This window comes from Canis lupus, chromosome 3 (genome assembly GCF_011100685.1).
Source record: "Canis lupus familiaris isolate Mischka breed German Shepherd chromosome 3, alternate assembly UU_Cfam_GSD_1.0, whole genome shotgun sequence".
Lineage (NCBI taxonomy): Eukaryota > Metazoa > Chordata > Mammalia > Carnivora > Canidae > Canis > Canis lupus.
In genome coordinates, this window is record NC_049224.1 from 50,268,827 (window position 1) to 50,289,297 (window position 20,471).

The following is a 20,471-nucleotide window of genomic DNA, read 5'->3' on the forward strand; positions in this document are numbered from 1 at the left end:
GCCATGCAGTTAGAACAGTGGAGTTCCTGACCAGGTACAAGGAGTCCCAAAAGGCAGCTGACAGCAGGCCCAGTGAGGCCATGCAGGGTGTGTACATGACCGTGGGAAAGTTGTGTTTAGAGTCTGCACTAATTTGTCCGTCTCATTTGAGAGCCGTGGCTGTTGTTTGGCTCATTGCTCTGCTGCAGGTTTCCATATGGCCTCTATGAAGTCATCACTTCACCCTAAATGGGCTGATGAAATCTCCAGATATGGAAAATAAAGAGCAGAGATAAAATTTCCTTTGGTTTTGCCAAAGGGCAGTGGCAGAGGAGTGGGCTGCTAGCAGGGATAATAATCTGGTTCACGGAGCATTTCTTCACCAGCCTGTCATGAGGCTGAATATTTCCCAGGAGAAATTCCATCTTTGAGTCTTGAAGGTGTGTAGACTTTCCTCTTTAAAAGACAAACATCTTAGGGGGGTGCAGTCAGTTAAGCATCTGCCTTCAGGTCAGGTCATGATTTCAGAGTCCTGGGTTGGAGCCCCATATTGGGGGCTCCCTGCTGAGCAGGGAGCCTGTTTCTCCCTCTTCATCTGCTGCTCCTGCTGCTTGTGTTTTTTCTCTGTTAAATAAATAAATAAAATCTTAAAAAAAAAAAAAGACAAACATCTTTATAGAGGTGGTCAGGACCTCAAGTGCCTTCAGGGGGTAGGCAGGTAATTCACTTTTGAAGAGGAGGGGAGAAGACTGAAAAAAGGTGAGTTGGTTGCTATGGCAACCTGGGGACAATTGGCCCTGCCCACAGGCATTTACAGCATGACACAATCAACAGTCTATGGACCTCCAGCCTGAAGGTAACATTTTTTACCCCTCCTGATTATCAGAGCTCATTGTAGAGTATATGGGGAATATGAACTACAGAAAAGCCTAAATCAAATGTAAAAAGTCTAAAGCAAATAGAATCCTCACTCTCCTCCCCCTCCATAAGTACTAGTGGTATCTTGGCCTATTCCCTTCTACTTATTTATTATTTTTTTCTTTTTACCTGAGTATAAAAATCTGCTGCATAATATTATAGGATATTACTTGGTCACATTTCAGACTGATCACATCTCACAAAGGAGACCTCACTCTGGAGGATATAATCTGGAGAGGCAGAGGCAGTAGAATATCAGAGGATGAATGGAGGGAAGGTCAAAGTTGAGTTCATGAATTTGCCAAAGGAAAGCAGACCAGAGAACACATTGGGCAAGATGGAGATTGGGCACTGAGAGTGCCATTGAGATGGGGTGGGAGTATGGGGTGAGATGTTTGTTGTGCCCAAGATTGCGAATCTGGGAAACCACCAAGGAGCCGACACCGATGCAAACACACGAGGGTTTATTTACAAGCTCGAGCTTGGGTCCAAGTATACCCGACGCGGGGGAGCAGGGACTTGGACCTGGAGGTGGGTTTCAGCTTAGTTTTAAGGACTGGTCTAGGGGACGTCCAGAAGGGCTGGAGCAATTCCTCAAGTTCTGTTTACATTTTGATTTGGGGCCTTCAAGGGCATTGAGCTCTGTTCTTATTCTAATAGGGGCTTCCCGCCACTGGCTTGGGCTCTGTTTTTATTCTAATATGGGGCTTTCTAGGACGATAAGCTGTAAACTGTTTTCTTCCTGTAACTGAAGTAAGGTAAAGTTCAGCTCTTATTCACAGGGGCCTGGGATGGCTGTACCTGTGATAACGCTGAACTTAAAGTGGAATGGCCTTAATTTTCTCGGCCTCCACAATGTTGAGCTCAGAGCTCCTCTCTGTCCACCCTGGCTCCATCCTCCTACTGGTTAAGATAAACCAATCTACTTGGGGAAAAGTTAAAAAAAAATAAGGAGCAGGAATTTTTTCCAAGAAAATCTTAGGAGGAATCCCTTTATATATAAACAGACTTAAGTGCTGCAGATTTGTTTTGAAGAGGGGAAGAGGGCTGGGGAACCTGGAGTCCTCTCCTGCCCCAAATCCTGAGCTCACCCAGGAGAAACATTTTCTCCTAGATATTTGGCCAGGTGCTGATCCCTCTCAAATCTTCTAGAACTCCTGCACATCACTGATCTCGGTGACCCTCATTTCATTCTTTGGCTCTCCTCCACATTTGCTCTTCCTCAGTTTGCTGAATCTCCTTTTGTCCGGTTTTAGAGGCATATTGACTTTTGCAAAACTGCAAGCCAGTCTCAGGGAAAGATTGACTGGTGTAGAGTTGGCGGGGAAGGAGGTATAGCGATTTTTAGATGTTAGTAAACATGGCAGCTTGTTGAGGATTAACAGGAAATCATGAATAAAATCATTAGGATTTGATAAAAGATTTTTCTCTGAGACAATTAAAGATTTTTTTTCCCTTTATGCCCCCCTCCCCCAAGAAGAGTAGGGGATGAAGGTCATTAAGATAATACATTATTAGTCTCCTATCCTTAAAATAGATAAAAGACCTAAAGTCCTTAACCTCTCCGTGCCCATGGGGCCTCTGTGTACTGTTTTTGCCATTCTGGAATCTTTCCAGGAGGCAATACTCTAATACCTCCTACTTAATCCCCATTTTCTTTTAAAAATCAGATATTGGATAGGCTGGAACCTCATTTAGGCAGTAAAGAACTCTGGTGCTTTGTAGCTGAGACCAACCAAGGAGAGAAATATTTTTGATGCAAAAGAATAATTCAGTAAAGGAGGTAATGAAGGAGATTTAAACCTTCCACAAACACATCAGTGGGCAAATAAAGCTCATCACTCTCAGTTCAGGGTCATGGCTGAATGAAATGTTGTAAAAGTGAAAACAAAACAAAACAAAACAAAACAAAACTGTACAAATGGGTCAAAAATCTCAGTGGGGCTCAGCCAAGCCTGACAATTTAGAATTTGACAAACTCGCAGAAAAAAAAAAATTCCTTTAATATAAGAAAACCCCTCCGGAATAAAGTGCTGAATTTTTATGTTATTTTTTTCACTTATGTGCACTTACATGGTCTTAGGGAAAAATCTGACTTTGAGCTGAAATTTTGCTTCTCCAATTACAGCTCAGGGGATCTCTCTCACACACACACTCGGCCAGGGGCCTATATTGTCTCATAAGCCAGTGTGAATGGTTTGGATAATGGAGAAATGCAGCAGTGAGTGCAGAGCTGCAAGATTTGGGCATTCGTACTAAGAGTCAGCCGGTTATGGTAATGCAGTGCATTTTGCTCGTAGGAGCAGGGGTGACCAACCACCTGCTGGATAGATCTGGGCTGGGACACATTTGTCCATGATGCTGGTAGCCCAAGGAGGTTAAGCTGGAAAGGGCATATGTTAACTGTTGAGAGAAATATTTTGGACTATTCTTCCCTCTGTGTTTCCTCTATGAGAATTTAAAGCATACCCTGGAAAAATCAGGACATCCTGCACTTATCCTATAGGGTGTGTCTCATGGGAGGTCTCCACCAGGATCCTTTCAGTTATGAAAGAAAAATTGTGGAACTGAAGTTGTGAAGGGAAAAATAAAAGCCCTCTCTTATGTTTCTGCATCAGATGGAAGAAAGCCCCAGACCACGTCCCTGCTGGCTGGTCTTCCACCATCTGAACATTGTGCCTGGTTACCCCTACCGCAGAGAGTCCATCCTCTTGTTGGATAGCCTTGACTATGAGGAATTCCTTTCTTGGGCTGAGTCAGACCTTGATTATCCATAAGCTGCTTCCGTGCTCCCTAAGATAAACACGCGACACTTCTGTGATGTACACAGCCTTTTGGCTATCATGTCCCATTCAGTGTCTTCTTTCCAAACTAAGTCTTGTAATTTACTCAACGCAGTGATGATACCCTAAGTCTGCTAAGATTTAGGGAAGAGGAATGGAAATCTGGTGGAAATGTCTCTCTCTGTCTCTCTCTCTCTCTCTCATTCATTCTTTCACCCTCCCCCACGTTATTGTATTTTTTTCCTGAACTTTTTAAGAATATATTACAGACATTCACATTCTCCAGTTGTGAGTTTCCTAAACAAAGGATTTTCTCTTACATAAGCACAAGTTACCACAATTTAATATATGTCGATGTAATACTGTTAATTTATAGACCTTGTTCAAATTTTACTGACTGCCTCACTAATGCCCTGTAGTAGCAAAGGACAAAAATTGTTTTCTGGCTCAGGATCTAAATAATAATCCTGTATTGTACTTACATGTTATATAAATTCTTTAGCTCTCTCTTCTCCCCTCCCCTCCCCTCCCCTCCCCTCCCTTCTTTTTTTTTTTTTTTTTTTCCTTTCATGACCTTGACATTTTTGAAGAGTATTGATCAGGTGATTGGTAGCATGCCCCTCATTTGGGGTTTGCTGATTTTCCTCATGGCTAAATTCAGGCTATGCATTTTGGGCAGGAATGCCATAGAAGTGATGCTGTGTTTTTCTCAGTGCAACACACACAGTGATGTTCACTTTGATCACTTGATTAAGGTGACATCTGCCAGTTTTCCCCAATGGAAAGTTATTCTTAGTCCCTTTATAATGAGTATCTTGAGGGAGGTACACTGGGGCATCCTCAGGCAGGTGTGGCCAGGAGAGCCTGTGACTGACATCACCTTCTTCCATTGGTTTCAGAGTCTAACAGCCGCAGGGCTGTGAACAGAGGCTACGTCACCAGCTTGCTCAAACTGCATCAGGACTGGCATCGCCATGACGCTGCCAACACCTATGTGCTGATCCGCCGGGCACTCCTGCTCTGCCTCAAGCATATTGCCAACCTCCGGTCTGGCAGGGAGGCTTTCCTTGCAGCCCAGGGCATGGAGATCCTCTTCAGCACCACAGAGGTAATTAACCCTGGGATTACCTCTGCAGTTGGATGACACCTGGGTGGTTCCTGATGAACAGAGCTGCATAAACCTCAATACCTTTCTTGCTGCCTGCTATAGGCAGAGGTTCTGGATTCAAAGCCTCATTCATTTGTTCACTCATGCACTGATGGAGTCATTTAGTCAATATGTGTTTATTGGTTACACACTGTGTGGTGCAGTGGTTAACAGTGTTCAAATCCCAGCCCTGGCACTTGCAGTTGTGAAACTTTAGAGAAGTCACCCGAACCCTCTGGGCCTCAAGTTTCTTCTTTTTTTTCTTTCAAGAGGGAAATAAATAAAATCTAGTTTGCTGCATGGCCTAAATACGTTAATGTACAAATGTCTTGTATTTAATGGAGTGCTTGTGATGACTTGGCTGCCTTATGAGTGTGGGCAGTTACTAGAATAATTAGCACTGCGGAATCTAGAGGTGAATATGACAGGCAAGACCCCTGATCTTATGGAGCAAACATTTTAGTGGGAGAGTCAGACACCAAGGAAGCAAAGAATTCAATGAGAAAGATAATTTCATATTGCTCTGTGACATCAATCAAGTCAGGCCATCCATGGTGATTCCCATAGGTGGAGGGAGAACGTGTTCTGCTGGAGAGGTCAAGTCTTCTCTGAGCAGGTGACAGCTAAGCTGAGACCTGAATTATTGAAAAAGCTGGTCATGACAAGTTCAGGAGGAACAGCATCCCAGGCAAGGGCTGTTACTTCTCTCCACCGCAATGGAATATGTCATCTGTGGTTTCCCAGATTTCAACCCTAGCAACAAATTCCTTAGTTGCATTTGATTAGGACTAATTTAAACATGATAGTGTGAGGCTATGTACACCCTCTCTACAGAGGATGTGAATGCTTCCCAAATATCCATCAGCTACTCATTCCCTTCTCCTGGGGGTCCACAGCAACCATGCTTCACGTGCATCATGCTCCCCACTGTCTTCACATTAGCTCATCTCTACACCCCCTTCCTCATTCTCCTTGCTCTTCTCTGGACACCCTACACTTTTTCTCTACCTGTGTACATCCAAGGCAATGAAACAGCCAATGAAAGTGCTGTTTTCCAACCGTGGTATCTGTAGACTTTTCCTATTAAAAAACCCAGCATTTCCCCAAACCTTCTTCTCGTCTGAAGAGTGACATAGCACTGGGTTGCCACCAACATCTAATTTTATGTCTGCTCTCACCTGTGGGTTTCTCTCCATCACTACAGCTTTCAGAGCCTCTCAGTCATGAAAGAGCTGTGCTGAACATTCTGCTTCTCTGGATGAAGCAGTGCTTTGCATTTTTCCAAGCTTTACCATACTTTGTAACTTGTATCCCCCCAGATCTCTAGTGAGACACCCCCTCCAACTGCTGATGCCTGCTCATGCCCCCGACACTGGCTCGTGCACTCCCAGTTCCTCCACCCTCTATCCTCTTTGCTGTTTCTCTGCTCTGTGTTAGGAAGAATTAAAAGGGCAAAAAAGGAAAAAGACAGTGATTCTAGAAGTACATATCTGTGAGAGGAAGAAGGTGGAGAAAGTAGGAAGTGAAGCATAGGCATGAAATGGCCTATGAGCCTAGAAGCAGAATATATATAAAATCTATCTATCATCTATCTATCTATCTATCTATCTATCTATCTATCTATCTATCATCTATCTATCTCATGTTTGGTGTTTCTCCTGGTCCTGTAGACTAATGTCTGTGTCCCCCAAATCCATATGCTGAAACATACTGCCCTAAGTGATGATATGGGGAAGTGGGGCCTTTGGGAGGAGATTAGCTTATGAGGGTGCAGCCCCCATGAATGGGATGTATGCCTTTACAAAGAGAGGCCCCAGAGAACTCCCTGGTCATTGTTCCATGTGAGGATATGGTGAGAATATGGTCATCTGTGAACCAGGAAGCAGGTTCTCACCAGACAGGGAACCTGTTGGTACCTTGAACCTGGACCTCCAGCCTCCAGAACTGTGAGAAACAAATGTGTGTTGTTTATTAGCAACTGGGTCTGCAGTGTCCTAGTGGCTTGAGCCTCACTCTGCCCTTCTTGATCTTTGGTTGATCTTAATCTGTATTGTTAGTCCTCATAAACCATAACTGCAACTACTACAGTTTGAGTGAGTTCTCAGTCTTCCTAGGGAATTGTCACAGCCCAGAGGGGTGTGAGGAACCTCCCCATATGAGTCTCCTGAGGCTGCCATAACAAAGCACCACAAACTGAAGAGATTTATTCACTCTCAGTCCTGGAGGTGAGAAGTCCAAAATCAAGGTGGTGGCAGGGCTGGTTCCCTTGAGGCCATGAGGGAGAACCTGCTCCAGGCTCTCTCATGGATTCTGCTGGTCACAGCAGGCTGGTGACCTCTGGCCTGTCGAAACATCCCCTCATGTCTGCCTCCATATTCATAGGCTGTTCTCTCTGTGTGCATGTCTGTATCCAAATGTCCCTTTTTATAAGGACACCAGTCATGTGGCACTAGGGTCCACTCTAATGGCCTCATTTTATTTTTTTCCTTTCATCTTTTAAAAAAAGTTTTTATTGAAATTCCAGTGAGTTAATAACATACAGTGTAATATTAATTTCAGGTGTGTAATATAGTGATTCAGAACTTCTGTACAATACCCAGTGTTCATCACAAGTGCCCTCCCTCATCCCCATCACCTATCCCCCCACCCACCACTCACTTCCCCTCTGGTGACCCTGCAGGGTGTTCTCTGCAGTTAGGAGTCTGGTTCTGCAAGGAGGATTTTATTTTATTTTATTTTATTTTATTTTATTTTATTTTTTTTATTATTTTATCTTATTTTATTAATTACTTTATTTAGAGAGAGAGAATGTGAGCAGGGGGAGGGTCAGAGAGAGAGAGGGAGAGAGCAAATCTCAAGCAGACTTCATGCTCAGTGTGGAGTCCAACATAGGGCTTGATCCCACAACCCTGAGATCATGACCTGAACTGAAATCAAGATTTGGATACTTAACCGACTGAGCCACACAGGTGCCCCTGCAGGCAAGATTTTAAAAGCAGTTTCTCAGTAGGTCAGTGGAAACCTCAACTATTCAGTAAACAAATTCACACCAAGCTCCCAACCTCTGGTTCCTGCTAGAAGTGGACACAGGATATGAGCAGAGGCCGGACTTGCACTGTGTGTCAGCTGTTCTAGCCTATGGAGCCTCCAGCATTTGGGCTGGATTATGTGAGCACAGCACCACAGCACCTGGACTGGTTTGAGCTGCCCATCAGTCAGACTGGTCCCTCTTCTGACAGAGAAGGCACTGGAGTCCTTGGATGACCAACTAGGGAACCTTGGATCCAGTGATGTCATTTTGGTGCTATTTGCAAATTTTAATGATGACGATGCTGATGATGCCAAAATTAGTGAAAGATGAGGGGAAAAAAAAGAATCAGGAGGAAGAGGAGAGGGGAGAGGGGAGAGGGGAGAGGAGGAGGAGGAGAGGGAGGATAAAGATGAGGAAAAAGAGGAGGGAAGAACTTTCTAGACCATGAAGAGAAATGCAGATTTTATTTCTATCAGGTTTGGAGCAGAAGAATGACCTGATATGATTTATGCTTTTTTAAAATTGTGATAAAATTTGTGCAACATAAAGTTGGCCATCTTTGCCATTTTAAAGTGTACAGTTTGATATTAAGTACATCCACCCTGTTGCATAACCAATCTCTAGACCTCTTTTCATCTTGCAAAACTGAAACTCTATACCCATTAAACTGACTTATGACCTTAAAGGACCATTCTGGCTGCCATTTGGGCAGGAGAGTATCTGAGGGCAAAGGAGGGAGGAGGGAAAGGTAGGAGGGCAAGGTGGGGGTTAGCCCACGGGCGCTTGGGCAGAGACACTGACAGCTTTGGCTAGTTGGGAGAACTGGAAGTTAAGCCTGGGATTCCTGAACTTTCCCATTAAAGTGTCTTATTTTCTTATTGTAATGGTCATTACCTGGGCTCTGTACTGAGTAGCAGTGGCCTTCTGGGATCTCCTTTTGGATTCTTAGGAGATTTTAGGAGCTTAGTGATGCCTGCTGACATCTTGCTAGCAAACACTTACTGAGTGCTTAGTATTGGGCATGCATTTTGCCTATTTTAACTCTAATTCACACATATCCTTATGAGAGAGGTTCTGTTAATATCTCTGTTGTATAGATGAGGAAACCACAGCAGAGAGAGGTGTAGCAACTTGCCAGGGTTATACTGTTAGTGATCATCAGCCTAGGACTTGAAATCAGGTGATCTTGCTCCAGGATCTGAGAAGTGTGCTATACAGTAGTCTCCTCTCTCCAGGGCAGTACATTCTAAGACCCCCAGGAGATATCTGAGACTGCAGATAGTACTAAACCCATATACACTATGTTTTTTTTTATTATGCATTAATGCCGATGATAAAGTTTAATTTATAAATTAGGCACAGCAAGAGATTACCAACAACAACAATGATAAAATAGAACAATTACAACAATATCATATTATAAAAATTATGTGAATGTGGGCCCTCCCTCTTGAAATATCTTATTATGCTAAACTCACCCTTTTTTTTTGTGATGATATGAGGTAATAAAATGCCTACGTGATGAGATGAAGTGAGGCACCAAGATGTAGCATTAGGTGATGTGACACTTCAGAAGGAGGATCATCAGCTTCCAAACTGTGGTTGACCTTGGGTAACTGAAATCTGGGAAAAGCAAAACCGCCAATAAAGAGGAGTTACTTTCTTCTCACTTGCCAAGGTATCACAGAAGTAGTGTATTTGTTATTTCAAAGCTAATTCAAAGATGTTAACTGTGAATTGCATATGTTAAACACTGTCATATTTCATTATCTTTTCCAAGTAGCAGGTGTATTAATGGAAGTGATGGGAAAAGTGAGCCAAAAATTTTCACCTTTGCCCCCAATTCTGAGACATGTGTTCACAGGGATCCTATTTCTTTGGGTCTTGTCATCTTTGGTACACAGAACAAGTACCAACTCTGCAATAGCAAGAGGCTGAGAGTGAGCACCCCCTTACATTTTTGTATCCTGAGTGCTTCCCTTGTGTCACCTTCGTCCTGGCCTTGCCATAGTATCTATCTGTTAACACTAGGGAAATGTTGCCAGATGGGTCTAGGCATTTCTATTATTTGGAAGCAAAGATCATTTTAAAATTCCTAAGTGTTTTCCACAGACTGTGTCTACTACAGTGTTTACTACCAACTTAATTTAGGTAGTAATTCACTATAACCCTAGTGCCTTGGTTTCTGTTGATTTTAATATCCTCTCTAACCTTCCAATTCATAGTGTGGCCCAACCTATCAGGACAGGTGCACTTGCTTCCATCCCTCCTCACACTTTGCCCCTGTACCATCCTATGGAGAGTGAAACACATTATTGTCACATTCATCAGTAATGATACTGGTGGCAATTACAGACATAATTGGTTTCTAAAATGCTGGTAATTTTGACTGAGTTCCCTGGCTTGTCCTTGGCTCTGTACCTCCTAAGAATGAGTTCAGAACATGACCCATGATGAGATATCTATCTCCCTTCTCCTCCTCCCCCATGCTCAGGTATCACTTTTTCCAGTACTAATACTTTTCCCTAAGCACTGTAAATCACTGGGCCAGTCCCAGAGATGAAGGACTGATTCATTTCCCATGAAGAATGTTTCCTGCTGTTGGTTCAGGACACCTCATGGGTAACATCTGAGCACACATAGGGAAAATAACATTTTTTAAAATAATTTTTTAAAAGATTTTATTTATTTATACAGACAGAGACAGAGGCAGAGACATAGGCAGAGGGAGAAGTAGGTTCCATGCAGGGAGCCCGATGTGGGACTTGATCCTGGGACTCCAGGATCACGCCCTGAGCGGAAGGGCCACCCATGCGTCCCAGCATTCTTGATTATGTTAAAACATTCCTGATTTGAATGTTGGGCTTACTTTAAAACAATATGTTTTGAAATCATTTGGATATTTGAATTCATGGATAAAAGTTTATTTAATTTTTTCTCCTTTGTGTGTGTGTGTGTGTGTGTGTGTGTGTATGTGTGGAGCTGCTTGCATATAATGACCTGGAGATACCATAGTAAGGCATCATCACAGACAGTCACCCTCTCCTGTGGCAGGTGCTCAACATCCTCTATATCTACTACTATGTCTTGTGGCCTTAGAGGTCACTTGGAACCCCTTAGGAATATCAAATTAGAAGCTTACACTTGTCAACTTTCTGTACGAAGTCAGTAGACAAAGCATTTGCTAGGAGTCTAAGGAAAATGGCTTAGTTTTTGCCAAGGAGTTACTGAACTACTCCCAACGCTCCCTCTCAATTTAGTAAACTTGTTTTTGCATTTTTCAAAGTGTCTGAAAAGAAGGGTCTTGTCAGGTTCCATCAGTATCAAAATGTTACATCTGCAAACCCAATTTTCCTTTGCTTTGGGTAGGTACCAAGAGGGATCAACACTGTGGACTCTGAGAAGAGGCATGTTATTTAATTTAGGTACTTGGGATTCACTTTGTCTTTTTTCTGATTTCATATTTTATCTTTCCTTTATGGTTTTCTATTCAGATAATAGCTGAAAGGGAAAAGTAAGACTTCCATCAATTCGGCTACTCATTCTCTAATTTAAGCGATAATTCACAATGACATTTGGATGACTGAAGGAAGATGCTCACCTCCTCTTCCCCTGGACAATGTCTTGCCTTGGCCACAGAATTCTCTGGAAAACTTTTAAATCTCCTTTCAGACTAAATTCCTTCCAATCACCTATGAGCTGTGAAAAAGAGAAAAAAAATGCAGATTATACACCGGGCCGAAGAAGATTCTGTATTAGACAAAATTCTATATAGGGATGTTCCAATTAGACATTCTACGTTAAGGATCTTTACCATCCATGTGTGTAATTCATTACCTGAAACACTGATCTAACAAGGGGACCCTGTGTAAGGTGTCAGTGTCTGATACGGTCTTTTCTTTGTTCAGAACTGCTTGGATGACAATGACTTGGAGCCTGTCGTCTCCATCATAATTCAGATCTTGAGGCAGTGCTACCCAAAGAGTACACTTCCCTTGGTTACAGCTACCAGTGCTTATACCTTCTCTGTCCCTGGGAGCATCCCTTCTGAAACTCCATGTGTTCTAACCGAAGGTAAATTCAGTGGGTAACTATGAGCTTTATGATGAGTTTTGCATGTTGGCAATATTTCAGAGTGATGTGGATGAAAGTAGAAAACAATGCCTTTACAGGCTAACCGTAAATGTCCAATAAGCTAATTAGAGAAATGTATGAAAAAGCAAGCTTTTCATATACAGAATGAACAAATACTAAGCTCACGTATTTTGTTCTTAATTATTAACTGTTGCCATTTGCCTGGTGGCTATTGAATGCCTGTATAGTCATCTCAACTAATTTTAAAAAATGTATTCACAGTCCCATGATTGAGGCTCTCTACTGTACTGACTGGTTGTGGAATTAATTTGCCTTAAGGATGAACTTCAAATAAAACTTTTGCTATTTACAACCCCATGCTAGTCATATTAAATGCTTGAAAGTATGGTTATTCAATCTCTGTGAAGATTTTGGTGTCAAAAGATTCTAATGCTTTTCAACTCTGCCCTCCTTTCACAGAACAGATTTTCCATAGGCATTGTCTTGCCACATGGCACTGGATGCTTTCTATGGTGTTTTGTTGTAAATAAGCCCTGTCTTATCAAAATTAGAGAGTCAGTCAAGGTGCTAAATTACAGTGAATTTTGCCTGTGATTTCTAGACTTTGGCAATGTTTGCATAGATAGTCATCAATTGGGTGGGGCAATCCAGAATGGTATTCATGTGCTGTTTTATTCTGTATTCGATATGGGGAAATGTAGACTTCATGATATAGTGCTCCCCATACCTATATGTATATGATTTGCATGTACCAGTAAGTATTAAAGCGTGTTGGGAGATTGTGCACTTCATAATGAGCCCCTATTTATGACAAAAAAGGAGTGTTAGCCACTGTATGGTGAGAATCCAAATCCAAGGCATGGAGGAAACCTCATCCATTTTATTCCTTTTTCTCCACCCAGAGGATTTTGAAGATGATGCTGATGAAGAAGTGGATAAAGATTCAGACTCTGAAGATGTAAAAGAGCAGGTAGGTACACCAGCCCTCACTTCCAGTGATCTCCACATTCACATCTTCTAGAGGGAAATGTGGTTCTCTATGCCTAGTGAGAGCAGTGTAAATCGCAAGGACACACTTGTACTTCCAATCCGGTGCCTGGCAGACAGTGGTGCTCAACCATTGTTGATTTGCATCCTGGTAGGTCCAGAACAATGTCTTGTAGAGTCAGAGGCCATCCATTACCAAGGCACTAATATTCTGTCAGGATGAGCTTTCGAGAGACCCTTGGTAGTTCAGATTGCTATGTATAATTAGTGCGAATGACATTCAGGCAAAGACACCATGAAAACATTTCCTGGGAAGGTTTTCTGGTAGATCTCACCTATTTTCACAAGTCACTCTCCTTGTCTACCCACTCTTCTCAGGACCCTGTGTTGCATGCTTCTATTTACCTCCGAATCTATGTGAATCGTGCTCACTTGAGGTGCATAATGTACACTCGGGCTAGCAGGCGAGTGGTACCTTTGGTCTCTATCCCAAAATACCCATGATATATAGAGTGGAGGTTAGCAAACTTTCTGTAAAAGATCAGACTGTAATTAGTTTAGGCTTTATGGACCTAGTCTCTGTCACAATTACTCAACTTTGTTGTTACAGCATAGAAGCAACTATGGGTAATAAGTAAATGGTAGGGCATGGCTATGTGTTGGTAAAACTCTCATTGACAAGAAACAGGCAATGGGACATAGTTTACTGACTGCATTTCTAGAAAAGGAAGTCTAAATCTGAGTACTCTTGTCATTTTGACTAGATAATTCTTTGCTGGGGGGGGAATATCCTATGCATCGTGGGGTATTTAGCAGCATCCCCTGGCTTCTACTCACTAGATGCCAGCAGCACCTTCCTCTTGGTTCCCACCATCCACCCAGGTCATGAACCCAAAGTGTCTCCAGGAATTGCCAAATGTCCTTGGGTGGGGGGGCAATATATTACTGCTCTAGAATAATGATAATGTATCTGTGAGTTCTATTTCTGTTTCTGTTTCTGTTAGTGGACATGGACATGAACCAGCCCCTTCAAATTATAGTCCCTTACTTTTGTCATCTGTAAAATAAGACTGAGAAGTAAATGCTACTTTTTATAACCTTCTTGGATATAAAACCTGAATTAAAAAAATCTATCATCTATTTTTTTTACCTATCATCATCTATCCATCCATCTATCCACCCATCCATCCACCTGCCTCCCCTTTTCCTTCCCTCCCTTCTATTTTTCTTCCCTGCCCTCCTCCCTCCCTACCTATCTAAAGAGAAAGAGACTTCCTGAGTTCTCCCTCATAAGATGGTGGCAGCAGACTCATAGAGGCTATTGCTCAGCCCTCTCAGTCTCTAGGTTAAGACTACTATTGACCCTCCAGTGTTCTCAGGATTTGTTGATAAATGGAATCATTTCTGAAGTCATCAGTAGCAAATTGGATCTTTGCTGTGGCTTGGCAGCACAGGCCGATTGAGTACTCACTGAATTATTTGAATAATACTGTGCTGTGGTGATCGTTCATCAATGCCACTTTCCCCTACCCTCTTACTTGCTCTTAGATAACTGAATGTCTGATGCAAGAGTGTCAATCACCTCCTATATCTGATGTTCAAGGACAAGCTGCATGCCAGTGCCTGACTTCATGCAGCATGGGATGGAGAGCATTCACACAGTCTCCTTTTTCCCTGTGCTGCAGATGATGGTGGGTTGGGGTGGAGTGAAACCAAAACAAATAAACAAATCCAGCTGGGAAAGAAGCACAAGACAAATTGGTCAGGGCCTGGAAATTATTTGTCAAAGCCTTCAAGCCAAGAAGAAGATGAGAAGTCAGTGTATGAGCGTGAGTTATAGAGAAATGGGGCACATCAGAATCACGGCTTGATTCTGGGGTATTGCAAAAGAGCAAGGGAACCGGCACTCTAGCAAACTGATTTTTCCTTTGTGAACCCAGAAGCATTTGCTGTAAGAAATGTGGGCAAGAAGCCAGGAATGTTTATTTCTGGTTATAGATCTGATCCAGGCCGTTAACTGATGGCCTTTTCATTTGAAAAATCTTAGTTAATAATTGGGATCAGCTGTTTAGAAAGAAGGATGAAAAGGAACTTTTGTCTGTAAAGGGTCTTAAGAATGGAAAGTTGGGTGCCTTTCTTTGAAAACTCAGTGTCAACATAAGAGAGAAACTTATAAGAAGTACAGATCAGATGTTGGTCATGGCTATATATATATATATATATATATATATATATATATATATAAAATTTATATTATATTATATATTATTACATATATTTATTTATTTATTCTTCATGAACACAACCATTAGATATGGACAAACTCTGAAGAAGAGGATGACAGAATGAATTCAAGTTCTCCTTTCCTTTGTTCCCTCTTTTTCTTCCTTTTTAGTTTTTTGTTTCTTTCAGGTACTTTCTTGGCCATGATACATGTGGGAGGCAGCAGGCTAAATTCCTGGGGATGGTGATATGATGCAAAAGCAAACAAAACACAGATTTTTTATCTTCAAAGGATTTTCAGTCTAATGAACTTGGTGATTGTCCCTACCAGAGTTCAAATCACCATCTTCCAAAGGGTGGTGAGCTTAAGTGTAAGACTGGAGAGAGTCAACAACATCTAAAGGGTCTTACTATAGGAAGAAGGGCCAGAAATCATGATCTGGATTAGATGGGTACCGGAATCCTAAATGACGAAGCCTATCTGGGTTGCTGTGAGGATGCAGAAGCAGGCACATCCCTGAATAAGTATAAATGGTATTTATAAGCAATACAGAAAGAGGGAAGAACCCACCTTCGTGCCTAGAGATTCAGAGACCAAGATACAGAACTTTGGGGACTAGAAATGGTCTCTGTTACAACTACTCCACTTTGCTGTCATACTGAGAAACCGATCACAGACAAAACATAAAGGAATGGGTGTGGCTGTGTTCCAATAAAACTTTATTTGCAAAAACAAAAGTAGGTTATAGTTAGTCAACTCTTGCTGTAAAGCTAAGTAGGTTACCTAGCCACATGTAGAATGCATTAAGCTGCAGCTCATGGGCTAGGTGATGCTCCTCACTCTAGACACACCAACCTTACTTGCTGGTGGAGAGACTCTTCTCAGTAGCCTGACTGTATTTCATTGGTACCACTCTGGGGCATAGCTCAGGCTGCAGCCAAGAGGGTGGGGGCAAGCAGGAACTGATAGATAGAACTGCAAAGGACAAGACTGATGGGATCTCTAGAACCAGGTGAAGGAGTTTAGATCTGGTGTGCACTGTATCTGAAAATACCATGAAATCAACCTTATAAAATCTATTTCTCTTTTATTTAAAGTTTGGAGGAAAATTCCAGAAGATGGACAACATGTTGCATTTTCTTTCCTCCTCATACCCTGGTTGATAGTACAAACATTTATTGTCCATATTTATTGGACTTAAAGAAGACTAATCCAGACCTTCAGAATCACCAGGTTTTTCCTTAACTAAGCAAATATTCTCCTAATACACAAGTAGGCTTTTCTCTCCTACTTCATTAGGGAAACTGGGTCCAAGAGAGACATGGAAAGATGAGAAGACTGGACAAGTTGATTTCTGGTGTTCTTTCTTTGAAGACTTTATAATCTCTGGAAAATCAGAGGTGTTGGGAGGAGAATCACCCTCACCATTAAACTGTCATGAAATGATGATCTAGAAACAAAAATAAAGGCTCTGTGATTATTCAGCCCAATGAAGAAAAGACCCATAGTGACAGGGTGAATGTAAATGTACAAAGAGGTAAAGGACAGCAGGAAGTGACAAACCCCTCCCCAGGTCTGGAAGGCTCTGCCTAAGTCCTCCTTCTTGGATGTTGACTCCTGTGATCATCCTCCTATTCTCTGAGCTGCAGCTATTTTCTTACTGGAAGCCAACATCTACTGCTCTTCCCCACTGTTCTGGTTAAAATGTCACCTCCTCAGCAAGGTGGTCTCAGGTCACCCAATCTAAACAACTTCCACACTGCCTCCCCATCTCATTGACAATCCCACTGCCCCCCTTCAGTATTTCTATGACATTTTCACCACTGGAAAAGACTTTCTTCATTTGTTTTCTGTCTTCCTTCTCTCACTAGAAGACAGATTCCATGGGAACATCTACCTTTGTCTGTTCCATTATTACTTCAATACCCAAAATGACATTATTACTTCAATACCCAAAATGGCAGGTGCTTGTTAAGTATTTTTGAGAATACTGAGGGGCCTATATGGGAAGGGGGATAGAAGAATAGATACAGTGATTACAATTATGTTGATGGTGGTGGCAAGATAGAGAATTCTTTCATATTGCGTTTTACTAATTTTATATAAATTAGTTATTTACGGCGAGGGCTGATAAATCCTGAGATGGATGCTGAGAAAAGTTGTATACCTTCTTTCTTTTCATTCACAAAATACAACCCAACCTCTTAAATTCTCCTTTGCAAAGGCTAGCAGTATAATTTGGAGTCAAGGAAACCATGTCCCATGATTCTGAAAAATCACATATGTAGCTTATCTCGATGCTTCTCAGGGTAATTGTCTTGACTGTAATATATATATATTTGGATATCCCATTGTAGGATGATGACTTGGAAACAGACGTGAACAAGCTGACGTCCAAACCTGGTCTTGACCGACCCGAAGAGGAACTGATGCAGTATGAGGCAATGTGTGTTGAGCTCTCCTGCAACTTTGAGGTATGGCATATGCCGTGGTTCTGCTCCATGGTGATGCATGATGGGTTCTTTGCAGAACCGGAGAGGCCAAGGAGGAGGTCCAGATGGAGAGCATTGCTCATCATTAGCAATCTGCTTCTGGGGTCTTTCTGAGAGAGAGAAGCAGAAGGCTAAGCAAAATGTGAAAAAGGTGGCTGGACTGGATGCTGGCAAGGCTTCTATAGTTGGACACCTGGCCCCTAGATGGAAGCAGGATAATGGTACACATCACCACCTATTGACAAAGTGTCTTGCCCTCACATCCTGAAAAAGCAATGAAAATTCTTGTTCCCCTGTTTCACTATTCAGCGAAAATCAAATTCTTGTTCCCATGAACAGTGGGAAAGTTGTACTAAGTGGCTTTCTGAGAGTGGCTAGTCCAATTTCTGGGATTTTGTTAGTAGAAACAAATGAGAACCTTACACCTGGTGATATAGTGGCTAGTTGCTGCTCCTACTACTATTGCTGTTGTCAGGATTTTAGACCTGACTTTGGATATCTATTATTTTCTTAGGATTCTTAATATATCATGAATTTGCCCACATTTAAGGGTACCAGCTAAATCCCATGTAGAAGGGAGGCAATATATTCTATTTTACTTCAAAAGGCCGAAGGGGACCAGAAGGTAAAAATTTCAGGGAAGGAAATTTCAGTTCAGTGTAAGGAAGCCTTTAAAAAACAAATCAAAAACAAAAACATTCAGAATGATCTTCAAATGAAAGACATTGCCTTGGGGTGTAATGAATACCCTGTAAAAGAGTTTGTTCAAGCAGGCTGTAACTTTTTGGGGTGTTCCAGAGGGCATTTGTGTGCTATATAAAATAGTACTAGACCCACCCAATGCACCTTCCAAATGTGAGTTTCTATGATTCTACCATTTATTTGATTCTTGAAACTTTGCCTTTCCTTGTCTGACCTTAGAAAAAGCTTCCTAATTCACAGGATTTATGCATAACTTTGTGCCCAGAAAGTGAGGTCAGGGGTCAAGTTGTATTTTCTACCAGGGAGGCAACACTGACATATTCTTTTCCATTTTAAACCTGAAGGAACTTGAGTCTAAACCTGGAGATGATTTGCACTTTGAAGAGACTCAGGATGCCAAGCACTCCCACATTCCGACTGTGACCTCTCCAAAGCAGCATTGTTTAAATAAGGACCAAAGTTCCTGGAGGCAGGAAAGCCAAGACACGGTCCAGACTTCCCTTCTGAGCATGGTGAAGATGGGGAGGTCCACCATGCATCCAGCCTCCAAAAAAGGCCCTGGGATGAACGCATACCAAAACATGCAATCAAGTGGTCTTGGGATAGATTCTTCTGGCAAAGAAATTCCTGACATTCAAGTTTCCCTCAAACAGGATGCTTGGGATATAGACATGATTTCCTGCCCATCGATAAGTGCCTCCTTTTCCAATTCTGCTAGGCCTACAGAAACTGCTGAAGTAGTAGATAAACTTCTGCAGACATATCCCAAGCACCTCCCCTTCCATGACCCCCATCTTTATATGGCCAAATCCAGAAGAACCAGATCTGTGGCTAACTTCAAGATGATGGCATTTCCAGACTTCTGGGGTCACTGTCCACCTCCCTCTGCCCAGTCAATGCTGGAACGCAAACGTGGAGTCCAAAGGTGATTTGGAAGCCGTATTTTTTCTCTTCTTCAATATTTTTATAGGTGAATTGGTTTGTACAGAGAGTTCTGCTATCTCAGGAAAGTGAGAATCCATCAGGAACATGTTAAAATCCTTTGGGAAACTTTTGCCAAATGCAGAAGCTTGCCTCCCTACACCTGACATGTCAGAACCAAATGTGGGATAGTGGTAGGCGTGTGTTGCCAGAAGAACCCCTTTATGGTTCTAATGCAACCCTGTATCCCATAACACATTACAGATTATAACAGGGAAAGATAACCTGGTTTCTCCAAATATTGGAATCATTTCTCAAAGGAAGGTTCTCAGCAAAAATAAGTGTGGATTATTTGGGATTGCTCTTTTTGTTTTTCAATTCATAGTGAATTGGCATCTGGTCTCTTGCTAATGAATGGAGGTAGTGGACCCCTATCTCACAGTCCCAACATTATAAAATCTGACTTGGTTGCTTTACCACTGAAAATTGTAAGGAAAATATACATTCTCCAGGATAGAAACTTTGGGTGATGGGTTATTCCCAGAATGATGGAAAGAAAGCTTTGCCTTGGGATCAACATAGTGAGATTCAAATAAAAATTGCTAAAGCCAAGGAAGAATGAATTCCCCTGGAAAACAAACAAACAAAGCATTGAGTATGCATGCACTAATTCAGTGGAGCAAAGTGTGCATACCAGAAAGTTTCATTAACTTATTTTCCATTTAATCAGTAAATTGAGAGTGGATCCCAAGAGCTGCTCCCCTTGGGCTTCTGCTGACATCTCTGACCTTACAAGTTCCTGAGAGACATGGCCCAGCGGCTGGCCCAGCCACACCTCCCCACATTAACAGAACATTTTCCCCTTGAGTCCAGGCCTCATATCTACCTCCCTTCCCTTCTCCCACTCCACCCAAAACACATGGGTTGGAAATTCAAGGAGGGACTCTGAAAGATCCCTTGGGGCTTCCTTCTAACCTTTTACTTATATCTCCTGAATATGGGTGCTTCTCAGACAAAGGATTGACTTTAGTTTTCTGGAGATGACACAACCCAAGGCATATAAATGACCCAGGAGTTCAGAGGCTTCCTGAATCCTCCCAGGCCTTGAGGATGATAACAGTTAGCAGTCCTAAAGTCTCCCTCAAAACTGTCTCAGTGCAAAGGATCCCTTACTCTCACTTCCAGAAACCTT

At 42.2% G+C, this 20,471-nt stretch overlaps 1 protein-coding gene across 10 annotated transcripts in view; it reads left to right on the forward strand.

Moving 5' to 3' along the window:
- Positions 1 to 276: 276 nt before the first annotated feature.
- The window catches only part of AGBL1 (ATP/GTP binding protein like 1), a 585,877-nt gene continuing 565,682 nt past the window's right edge, over positions 277 to 20,471 (forward strand). For 9 of the 10 annotated variants that reach the window (XR_005357034.1, XM_038532775.1, XM_038532773.1 and 6 more), the window contains exons 1-6: positions 770 to 835; positions 4,580 to 4,788; positions 11,767 to 11,932; positions 12,856 to 12,923; positions 17,522 to 17,638; positions 18,703 to 19,283. Coding sequence is in view for 9 of the 10 variants with exons in the window: in XM_038532775.1 (XP_038388703.1) it covers positions 817 to 835; positions 4,580 to 4,788; positions 11,767 to 11,932; positions 12,856 to 12,923; positions 17,522 to 17,638; positions 18,703 to 19,283 (1,160 nt within the window). In the remaining variant the exon portion in view is untranslated. Of the gene's footprint in view, positions 420 to 769; positions 836 to 4,579; positions 4,789 to 11,766; positions 11,933 to 12,855; positions 12,924 to 17,521; positions 17,639 to 18,702; positions 19,284 to 20,471 lie in introns of those variants that run through there. The other variant, XM_038532779.1, reaches the window with a different exon arrangement.